At 38.9% G+C, this 11,693-nt stretch overlaps 1 protein-coding gene and 1 long non-coding RNA gene across 2 annotated transcripts in view; both read left to right on the top strand.

Moving 5' to 3' along the window:
- Nucleotides 1-9,913, top strand: part of cunh5orf22 (chromosome unknown C5orf22 homolog) — a 19,858-nt gene extending 9,945 nt beyond the window's left edge. Inside the window, exons 5-10 of the mRNA XM_008305685.1 lie at nt 1,742-2,064; nt 4,500-4,562; nt 5,575-5,696; nt 7,816-7,882; nt 8,500-8,639; nt 8,749-9,913. Coding sequence (XP_008303907.1) covers nt 1,742-2,064; nt 4,500-4,562; nt 5,575-5,696; nt 7,816-7,882; nt 8,500-8,639; nt 8,749-8,905 — 872 coding nt within the window. The 3' untranslated portion in view covers nt 8,906-9,913. The remainder of the gene's footprint in view (nt 1-1,741; nt 2,065-4,499; nt 4,563-5,574; nt 5,697-7,815; nt 7,883-8,499; nt 8,640-8,748) is intronic.
- Nucleotides 9,914-11,081: 1,168 nt separating this feature from the next.
- Nucleotides 11,082-11,693, top strand: part of LOC103375411 (uncharacterized) — a 2,547-nt gene continuing 1,935 nt past the window's right edge. Inside the window, exons 1-2 of the long non-coding RNA XR_521206.1 lie at nt 11,082-11,296; nt 11,406-11,555. This is a non-coding gene — a long non-coding RNA (uncharacterized LOC103375411). The remainder of the gene's footprint in view (nt 11,297-11,405; nt 11,556-11,693) is intronic.

Below are 11,693 nucleotides of genomic sequence, written 5' to 3'. Positions count from 1 at the left end.
GATGCAGCATGAATGACAAGGCCTTATAATGACTACAATAAGAATTTAAAAGGTAACAACACAAATAAGAAATGCAGGATAAACTCAGGGACATGCCATGTTTATTCTGAGTTTCTAGACATGAGTACCGTTCAGGAGGTTTAGGATATTGAGATGTTTAGATTGCTGTGATGTAATTGACATCTAATCAGTGCCAAATTTATTCTGCAGCAGGACAGCGAGTCCAAACATCCATTCAGCATCGTAAACAGCTATATTCAGCCACAAGAAGAGTCCTGCATGGTGTGAGCAGGAGCTGATTGGTATAATGAAGGGCAGTAGTTAAACGATCTGCCAGAACAACAGGCCAGTGTCACTGGGATCCGTGGCGCACAGTAGGAAGAGGCGCTGTGTTCGACTCAGGCCACCAAGAAAAACGAGTTGTTGTGTTTTAGAACTTTCTTCAGTGTGTCAGACTTGAGTGAATCCAGGCCACCGTGTGTCAGAGAGACGTGTTTGGAAATAGCCTAGTTTATGCAAATCATGGGAATTGCACTCTTAGAGTTTTAAAAGGGCAAGAAGACATGCTTGATGCATTTTCTTAAAACGTTTTCTAAGTTTCTTTTTGGAGTGTTTTTGAAACCTCCTGTTGTTTACATCAGAAACTTCTCCTCTTTATGCTCATCGGTACATTTGGAGCTACAACAATTAGTCGACAAAACCAGTCATTTCTTTAAGGATCGACACCAAAATCAGATTGATTCATATTGGAAATTTGAAAATGTGCTGCTTTTTCTTGTCTTGTATTGAAGTAGATATAATAGTGGTCATAACGGTAAGACAAAACAGAACATTGAATGTTGTCATCTTTTGTTCTGACAAATGATGATGAGCATTCTTTCCTGTTTTCTGACATTTTATAGAAGAAATGATAAATAGAATAACAGATAATAAAAAAGTTGTTGTTCCTTGGAGCCCTATGGATGTCTGTGTATTGTGGTTCAGTAATTGTTTTACTTTGTAAGAAATGCTGAAGAAAATCGAAACCCTGCGCAAAACTCTGTTCTAAAGTTCTGTCAAAGCTACTTGCTTACATATTCCAGAATTGGTAATTTGCCTGAATTGTACATAAAGACAACAAAAATGACATACGCAGCTCTTGTAGGGATGACATGACTTTGCCCTGACCAGGAGGTGTTCATCTTTAAGTCTTGTTTTATCTCCCAAACAAACAGTAACCAGCTGACTGTACCGACCTTTATGTGAAACAGTGGGCAGTGCTGATACTGTTGTGTGTGTTTGCTCTGATAAAGATGGACCAAATCTAACTAAAAAAAAAAAACTAAAAAAAACTTGTAGTTAATCTGGCTTCATGATTCCTGTTAAGAGCTGACAGTCAAGTGATTTGACTTCATATATATTTTACTAGACTGTGGAATTGAATCGAACAGTCCAGATTAATTTTATATTCTACTACTTACTAGAAATGAAACTGCATGATATTATTTCTGTCTGTTATGAATAATGAAATATATTATTTCATATTCTATTATTTACTAGGATTTAGTTTTATTCTCTTTTATTTACTTTTTTACTTCTGGTTATACTTCTCTAGTGTTCGTGCTCTTTCTTTTTTTTTTTCTTCTTTTCTATATTGTTCAACTTCTACATCACATGTTTTATTCATATTGTTTACGATTAGTGGTGAACTCATTTCCTTCTTATCTCATCCACTACTTTTCTATCTGACATTTCATTCCAGGACTCAGCACAGAGACGGGCCCAGACGGGTGTTTTTCTAAGAGAGCCCGAACAGAGTGGAGTAACTGTGGGGAGGAGGCCAGCTGCTCACAGCTGCTCACAGCGACCACTGACACACTTCACCCAGCAGAGGGCAGCAACACCACGCAAGAACATGGCAGCTGTGTGAGCGGCCTGACAGATGATGAAGACGGTGATGAAGGGTCAACCAGCTACGTTGTTAAGAGGATATCTGCATTTCTGAGCGAGACGGAGCCATACATCCTGGACATCGACCTGGATTTCTTCTCGTGTAAAAATCCCTTCAAGGAGCTATACACGCAGGTACATGCTATATAGAGACTCAGTTGTTTTCATATTTGTTTAAAAACTAGAACGATGCATTTAATCAAACATCTACAAATTCATGGCAGCTCTTCCATTCAATTTATTTTCAACATTCATTATTTAAACTATTATCCAGTAACCCTTTATAGGGCACTCCTTGAAATACTTGGAAAATGACAGTTTCAACCCTAAGGTGTTATTGAAGGATATTTCAAGATATTTTTACTTATAATTTTAAAGAAATGTCGCAAATCAAGATTAGTAAAGTTACCATATATGGTAACTTGCCCGTCCACGGTTAAAAAAGGGGAATTTATAGTAAATAGAAGAAAAAGTAAACATTTATTTAGAAACATTTTAGTTTGAGGTAATGATACACAACCAGTAGCAAAGTATTTATAAAGTGCTTGGCAGGTTCATGCAGTAAGATTGTTCTTGGGGTAGTGGTTTTAGTGGCACTAATCTCAAAGAATAAATCAAAGTGGAGTTCAGTGCAAACCAGTAAAAAAGCAAAGTGTCTGGAACATTTGTTTAGTGACACTTTTTGTAAGGTAGTGATATTGGCACTAATATAAAAACTAAATCAAAGCACACATGGTTGTTCAACCTCAAGGAGAGGCACAGGGTGGACATATGGAACGTCCAAGGAAGTTAACAAATATGATCACTTGCCCCATAAAGGGTTAAGAGAACTTCTTGGACAGCAGACTTAAAATAGAGTTTGGAATGATTCATCATTAAGCCGCAGAAAGTTCCTGTGGCCTTGTAGAGGAACAGTCTTTTGATTTCCGCATTGAAACAAAAGGGTTGCTACCACAACAAGTAGAAACACAGCGCTTGGACTTATGATGGTAATAATGAATGTTTTTTAACCCCCAAACTCCCCGGAGTGTTTGAAAAGGTGTGTTATCTTTAACAACTGTAAAAACAGAAAGAAATCCTCAATTTTTAATGTTGTGACTGTTTCTTAAACTACTGATTTTGTCTTTAGCACAGCTCACAATCGTGAATTCATCAAATTCTCTTTATTCTGTCTCTTTTTTAAGATTTGCCATAAATAGACTGTTTGCAGCAAATCCTGTATAAAACTATCATTTCTGTGCTCCTCAGCAGAACTGATGAGTCATGACTGACTCAGCTGTGACCAGAGAGTTATGAGCTGAGCTGCAGGTTGTGTTTGCGCAGAGCAGAGATGAGACGACATCTAAGTAGAAAAATGTCTGTAATATGTAGAGTCACCCCTTTTTTTGGGTATTGGTGACACTTGTGGGCACTCGCAATAATGATGTACTTGTTGATTTTTCAATTTTTGTTCAATGAATTATCAAAGAAAGCCAACTTTAGTTTTTTCTTTTTGTGTGATTTATGAAATTACAACTTTTTTATACTGCAAGAATCTTTGAGGTCTCTCTACTTCTAGCTGTGGTTGTTCTGTTTCCATAGAGGTGCAGGACTTTGTGGTATCGTTAAAGGTGACTGACCTGAATGGAGTTCAGGTGGTAATAACAATAAAGTCTACACAACATTACAGTAAAAACAAAAGAATGAGGGAATCATTCTTCCGAGTGATTTTAAAACAATGCAAGGCCCTCCAGATGTTTTTACAGTATATTAAATAAAACACATCTCCTACATTACATATAGAATTTTTGGAAGATGGAAATGATTTTTTAAGTTAATTTTGCTTTTTAAACCACCCCATTTTGGCTTTTTTTAAAATGTATTTCCACAGTTCCTAACCTGTACGTCTGTGATTCATAGCCCCAGAGGGCAAAGATGAAACTTGATCAGATATAATAGACACTGACTGCACATTAACTGTTCATATGAGACTTCTTGCTGCATCCAAAACATTTTTAATATTTGTTTTTGATGTCAGTTTTAATCTGCGTGTCATATTTCCTGGGTGTCTGTGCAGCACAGTCCACTGTCAGCTCAGTTCAATCCTCTTTTGTTTTAGAGGTGTTCAAGTATCTCCTGACAGCTGAAAGTCTGAAACATGTTACATCCAACATGTCTGTCAGTGTCAAGCAAGAGAAGATATTGGAGTCAGTGCTTCTTAAGACTTTTCAGGACCTGCGGACAGCCTGTAATCATAAAAGCTGTGATCAGAGCGTCTTCAGTCCCATTTAAAGTCCCCATCATGCAACAGAAAGCTCGAACCACCAATTTTGTTGAAAATGTGAAGTGGTTTAAAGTTCCAGTTCGATTCTGCATCTCAAAAAGTGTGATGTCTAAGCGTAAGTTAATGGCATATAATTCATATTCATTGGATTCGGTCCATTTCCATTTTGCTAGAACACAGACAGATAACTGCCTAAAGTCAAGAGGATGTGCCCGTATAAAGCTGTGCATCTTTATCAGGATTTCACTGAATTGTTACATGAAGTTTGTGTTTTCCTGAACTGATCTCGGCTCCTTGTTGTGTTCAGGAGGAATATTCCATCCTTAAGGAGCTCTACAACTTCAGAGGACCCAGTGTGAACGCTGAAGAGGTCAGCCTTTTTGTATGAACAAATCATTACACAACAGTCTATCAACCAAACATCCTCTTATGCAAACAGAGTGGAAACAGAGAAGTCATTTGAGGTCTGTACTATGAAGCAAGTACAACATGAGCAGGGAAGCTTTGCTTTATCTTCACTTAACCTGCAACCGCCGTCACATAATTGACTTATAATAGACTTATCAATACCTTTGCCTCGTTTAAGGCTGTGAAAATGTTTAATTATTCATGAGCTGCAAAGATACAGTGATTCAACTATAACTGGATTAACATTATGTAACACAAAAACTACAGGTGTAGTCCATTTATGCTAGCCACAAGACGACAAAAAACGATTTGAAGAATAATGAAGTCATACAAATCGAACTACTTTCATAGTGATGTGGAGAATTAATTCAGTGTTCTCAAATTCAGTGTAATATTCTTATCACATATAAGACAGTTTTATTGTCAGACTGATCAGTAGGTTTGCTGTTAATCTTATCAAGTCGAAAAATTACAACGTGCTTTATCACTCTGTCTTTTAGGATTATATTGATCCATAAAGGTCCGTAGAATAATGAAGCTGCAGCTCTAAAAACTGCCTCCTACTATCGGCACACAGTAGTGATGATAATGTCCAAAAGAATGTATTAGTCAGTAGGATGTGTTTTAATATGTGTTGATCTGTTATCTTGAACACAGTTCAGTACATGTTACCATGACGATGTACACCGTTAAAAACCATCGTTGTCATCCTGGAAACCTCGAGTTAAACCTGAAGTTGCCGCACTAACCTTAAATCCTGCTTTCATTATGAACTTCATGCACGGTTGAACTTACTCGTATTTAACTTTACTGAAGCAACCACTCACTCTGACCAAGTGAAAGAGAAAACTGTTCTTAGTAAGGTTTCTGGAGCCACACCCCAGTGACAGGGCAGAGTACATTAGCTGAATAATTGATGCTGTGTCTTCTGCTGTGGTTGTTAACATTAGACGTGTGTGTGTGTTTGTGTGCAGGAGGAGCTTGATGAGTGTGTCGATCGTCGTATACGTCAGTTGGAAGACCTGGAAGCAGCTTTTGCTGATCTGCTGGAGGATGATGGAGAAGAAACGGTGACACGCTGGGCCAGCAACCCCGGGTACACTTCCCCTGCCATTTTCATTTGTAATAGCGCATCATTGGCATTTAAACAACATGCTGCCTTATGAAGGACTTCCATGTGAAGTTAGTTATTACCCTAATTTTTTGACTATCAAGCGCAGCTGAATATAAGCTGCACCCACGAACTTAAAAAAGAAAAAAAGTGTTGTACATATATCGACCGCACTTGTCTATAAGCTGCAGGTGTCCACGTTGTAACATGAGATATTTACACAGAAAGATTTTTTTAAACTTTTAATTAAATACATACCGGTAACATACACAAATACGTTCCATAAATGCTTTTTTCCGAACAGTGCCTGGTTAAGAAAATAAGAAATACAGTAGCCTACGAGGAAAAGTCATTGATCGCTATCTTCATCTTCCTCCTGCGCACTAAAACCACTAAAGTCGTCTTCTTCAGTGTCTGAATCGAACAGCCTCAGAATTACTTCTTCACACACTTCCTCAGTCTCTCTGTCGTTGTCGCTCTCAATGCCACTGTCGTCTCGAGACAAATTCGTAAAAATCTTTAAAATCCTTAAATTAGCTGCATCACTGTTTAAGCTGCAGTGTTCAAAGTGTGTGAAAAAAAACATAGCGGCTTATGGTCTGGAAATTACGGTAATCGGTTTATTTAAAAAGGGACCATGTACAATATTAAACTCATTGTATTGCACCAGAGTTAGCTTTGACCTAGTTTCCATCTGCAATAAAAACATCACAATATTAAAATGTCACAAAAAAAGCTGGACTATATATAAAATACACGACACAGTGAAACAAAACATTACACACACACTCTTAAAAGCACATATGGACACACACTCACACACAAATGCAAATTAAAAAGACATTAATGGTTGCAGTTCTGAGTGCAAGTTTTTCAGTTTGTTTTATCCAAATACTGACATTAAAGGTCTTCGGTGCAGTTTCCTTGTTTTAAAAAGAAAAAAAAAAAGTCTCTGTTTACTTTCAGGGTTACTCTCCACAACACACTGTGTGTATCTTTGACAGCTAACAACTATACTGAATTTAGTTCCTTATGAAATGTTAGAAAAGCACATTTTTCACGCCTGCATCATGATATCCATGTTTACTTGCAGGCGGTAATCTTCTTCTTTGCTGCCTTTGCTGGCACATTGCTGCATTTGTATACAGAGGTCATGTTTAAACAGCTGCCTTGAGTCACTATTTTCTCCACAGGCTCACTGATTCTTTGTTATTCTCATGTCAGTCACTACATTAGGAATTTAAAGAACAGATAAAGCTTGAGTTACTAGAATTATAGATTAAATAACATAAAATAAGGACTTCATTTTAAATTGCAGAGCTCCCACTCCCATCTGTTGCTGTGCACTGATTGGCCCAAGAACTGAACACAAGAAACAGCTGCACAACTTCCAGCTTCTCCTGAGAACAGAAAGTAGATCAGACTAAATGTGTTGGACACGTCTACCAATTATACCAAAGTCTGGGAACATCTTGCATTCATCAAAAGAGCTGTATGAGCTGTAATCTATGTGGTAATGATTTTCTATAATTGGTTATATATATTTACCTGATCTACATGATGGAGCGACTGGAGGTGAAGTTAATCCAGCTGCTGGAAACAGCTGCTCAGCAAGAACACATGTCCACCAATACCAAATTTATCAGTCCAGGAAATCTAAATGAATGAACAATCACAGCATCACTGTGTCCCTCAACCTGTAAGTCAGTGGACCAGTACGAACAAAAGAGGGACCCACATGAATTAAGGTTGTTAACATCAATGCACTTGTCATGATGAGAATCTGTCAGCTTGTAAAAAGAGTCGTATAGCTTCTCTGTGACACACTGAGTGCTGTGGCTCTGTCCCTGTAAGCCCTGATAGAGACCTACACCAGGACCTTGAAACTGAAGCAGCTAAATAGAGCTCAGCCGTCACACACTGGATTATTTCCAACCGCTTTTCAGACTGTCACATATCAAAATGCCTGTAGGCTCAGAAATCTGTAAACTGGCCTCGGTAGCAGCAGATGTTTTAACTTTTCACTGCTCTCTCAAGTAAACGAAAGAGTAAGCGACAGAAACAGCGACTGTGTGTCATCATACTGTTTGTGTCTTCTTTTCAGCATGGCTTCATTAGCCCAACTGGTTTCTAGTTTGAAGGCAAGAAATCCAAGTCCTGACTATGAAATGGTGAGAACGATGTTCTGTAACTGTACGTAGAAGTAACTTGTGGTTTTGTTGGTGCATTTCAAATCATCAAGGACCCTCTGCTCAACCATCTGGTTTATTTTTTTGTTAGAAACTATAAATATTTCAAGTATGTGTGAAATTTTAGATGAACATTTTTTTGCACATTGAACTTTGAGGCTATGCTTGAACAACAATATCTCAGGAACTATTAAAGATAGAAGCCTTGAGTCTTCACGGTTATTACACATCACGTCATTGATTCAGAATCTCCAATATTTGAAAAGTTAATCAAAGTATCTCTGAGTAGAGGTGAACCATAAGTAATTGCAGTATTGCATGTTAAAGAATATTCTATATGTTTTCTTTTGTTTGCTAATACACATGGTTCAGGAAATATTCCTGGTTGACTTCTGCATGAGCATTATTTTGTTATTGCATGTTCAAAGATGGAACTGGGGCATCTGCATCCAAAATTTAATGGGTTCTTTCCTTTTTTGATGCTCCACCAAGTTTAATGAAGCTTAAATAAACGTGAAGTTCTTCTTCTTTCCTTCCCACCTTGTTTCATCTTGTTTCATCTCCTGCTCTGCTGCTTTAACCCTTCTGCTCTCTGTCAGGTTCACCAGGCAGGGTTGACCTGTGACTCAGTGGAGCTTCCTCACCACATCAGCAGCGACGAGGAGATCGACAGACTCATCTCAGCGGTGCAGCTGTTCCTGAAGGCTCTGCCCACTCCCACTCTGGTCACTATGTCCAGGTGAATAAAACAGCTGCAGTTTACACAGCTAAGCATCCTGTCTGTCTTTGTGAAAAGTGTAGAAGCACAGAAAGGCAGGTGAAACACTTTTGTTCATGTGTGTTTGCAGGTCCAGTCTGGATGAATACTGCCCAGTGGAGCAGGTGGATTCAGTCCAGAGCAGAGTACTGGCTGTACTGGAGGCCCTGTACGGAGCACTGGACTTACACAAGGACTATGAAAACAGCAGCACAGACACTCCGGACTGCCAACCACAGGCCTCCTAACAGACACATAAAGACACTTTCAGATGTAGTTTTTTATCAAGAAATGAAAAATGAAACATCAGATGCTGTTGTGGTGAATTTTAAAGGAAACATCTGTCTTATGTCCAACAGCTGGATCCTGTTCAGAGGAGGTTTGACATTATGTCTGAATGTAATGTTACAATTTGGAGTGGATGTAGTTTTTGTAGAAGGCACTGACAATGTTTACATACACAAACTACATGAGTGTGAGTTTGGTTTTTTTTGGTCAACAAATCCCATCTAACAAGTACTGTGTGTGTGGATCAGAGCCTGATGTATCTTGTTTGTTTGTGCCATAGAGCTCCATTGAAGCTCATCAGTCAGCCACACTGTTGCACTTCATGATGTGTTCCTTCATTATGGGTCAGTCAACATACATCAACATGCTGCCCCAAGTTTGGATCCATCTGCAGCTCAAGAAAGTCCCCAATAAAGGTATCACTATATTTTTATGAGGTGTAATAAAAGATGTACACTTACAGTAGAAACCAATGCAGTCAAAGTAGGAAAAACAGGAAGTGAAGAGAAGCAAACACATTGTTGTTTTTGGTCTTTTCATGAGCTTTTTTGAAACTAACAAAATTATTTCCAGGCTTATTTTTCAACACAGAAGACCTTTATATGTTCTGCTTCGTTCAGGACCAGTACTGGGTTTGCACTGGTGTTGATGCTGCATTGAGATGCAGTGTGTGCTGCTCTAAATGTGTTATGCTGCTTTGAAAGGAGGGAACTGATATGTTTCATGTGTCAAATTAGTATTTGTGTACAATCCTACATTATGATGGCATCATGGTGATATTTATTAATATAAAGCTTTGAAACCCTTATGAAATCGTGTATTTAGATAAATGTATGTAGCTACAGAGAACTCAAACAGATGACACAGAAATGTTGTACTTGATGAGTTACTTGTTGAGGTAAAAGATCAGATTCAATATACAGTCGTTCTCAAACATATTCATAGCCTCCCATTAAAGAAGAAAAAAACACATCTGTCAGTGAAATAAGTTGAAATTGACAAAAGTAATGTTTGAGCCAATCACTGCTATCAAGTGTTTTCTGTAACTCTCAGTCAGACTTCTGCACCTGTTGACAGGTATTTTGATTTTGGCCCACTGCTCATCAGCAAAGTGCTCTAATTTGTACAGGACAGGTTTTTGTTTGTTTGTCTGTTTTTGAATTCTTTTCTCCCACAACTCAAAAGCAATGTCATATTTCACTAAATTAGAATTTAACAAAATTGTATTTATTATTACTTTTTTTAGTTTCTAGTTATTTGAGGGGCTGCAGGGTGGCACAGTTGGTAGCACTGTTGCCTCGCAGCAAGAAGGTCGCCGGTTTGCGTCCCGGTGGGGGCACCGGAATCTTTCTGTGTGGAGTTTGCATGTTCTCCCCGTGCAGCGTGGGTTCTCTCTGGGTTCTCCGGCTTCCTCCCACAGTCCAAAAACATGCTGAGGTTAATTGGTGATTCTAAATTGTCCGTAGGTGTGAATGTGAGTGTGCTTGGTTGTGTAGCCCTGTGATAGACTGGTGACCTGTCCAGGGTGTCCCCTGCCTTCGCCCTAAGTCGGCTGGGATAGACTCCAGCCCCCCCGCGACCCTAATGAGGATTAAGCGGTGTATAGATAATGGATGGATGGATAGTTATTTGAGTTACTATTGTGAATTTTGCCTTTTCTTTACTGGAAGGGTTTGAATACATTTGAGGACGACTGTATGAGAGTGTTAAAAGTTTGTGAACCGTTGGTTTGGTGCAGCGATGAATGCAACTAATTTCGGCAAATAAATCTCCTTTGTTCGTGCCGTCATACACCTCCATGAGCACATGTTGTAAAGATCAGACATTGATATGTTCTTGCTCTTTAAATGTCAGAAACCGGCTTGTCCCTGATTGTCATCCCGTTGATTGAAATCACTTCAAATTAAAACTTAATCCTACAGGTTCGCCTACTTCTGCTATTAGCAGACATGTAGTCTGTAATACTGGATCATTTTCCACAGTAAATAATTCACCCTAATGCTAAATACGTGGCCAATTGTAATGCTTTCTTGTCTTGTGTCAATTAGGTTCTCTTTACAATTCAGTGTATTCACCAGAGTGAGCTAAACTAGTTAGGTTTCATTTTCCTGAAAGTCATGTGGTTCCTGGAAATGAAAACTTACAACTCTGTTTAAGGGAAGGGAGGGGTTTATGAAGGGCAGATCCAGAATCGATTATTGTTTGTCTGTGCTTTATAAAAGAGCAGAATGATCCAGTGAATGAGTCCAGTGATGCTGAAAAGTCTGAGAAGTCTGATGACAACACAACAGCAGGAGGAGAATCTGTAGTCCAGCCTCCTGTACCATCTGCAACCGATGAAAACTTTTATTGTACAGTGACATACATTTTTACAACAGTATGATTTCAGTTTCACTTCAAGTGAAGTTTTAGATGGTGCGATGAAATACAGGCACGTAAACTAATGTGTGATGTTTGTAGGCTGTGACCCTGCAGCAGGAGAGACTGATGAAGGTAAAGAGTCCATCAGTGAAAGCAGCTGGAACGTGTGTGGACAGTCCACAGAGCAGGGTGATACAGGGAAGGACGCAGGTCCAACATCTCAGACTGTTTTAACAGACACCACAGAACGTGAGTAATGCTTTTCGTTTGCTTTTCGTTTTGCATTGCATGTCTGCAAAATCTGGGTAATGTTTTTTTTTCTTTATAAATGCACATTCTCTCTTCCACTGTGCTGTGGGCCTGCAACATGGCCGGGACAGACCCTGG

This window comes from Stegastes partitus, unplaced genomic scaffold (assembly GCF_000690725.1).
Source record: "Stegastes partitus isolate 25-593 unplaced genomic scaffold, Stegastes_partitus-1.0.2 Scaffold2584, whole genome shotgun sequence".
Taxonomy (NCBI): domain Eukaryota; kingdom Metazoa; phylum Chordata; class Actinopteri; family Pomacentridae; genus Stegastes; species Stegastes partitus.
Note: the sequence above shows the minus strand (reverse complement) of the source record. Positions and strands in the feature narration are given on the sequence as shown.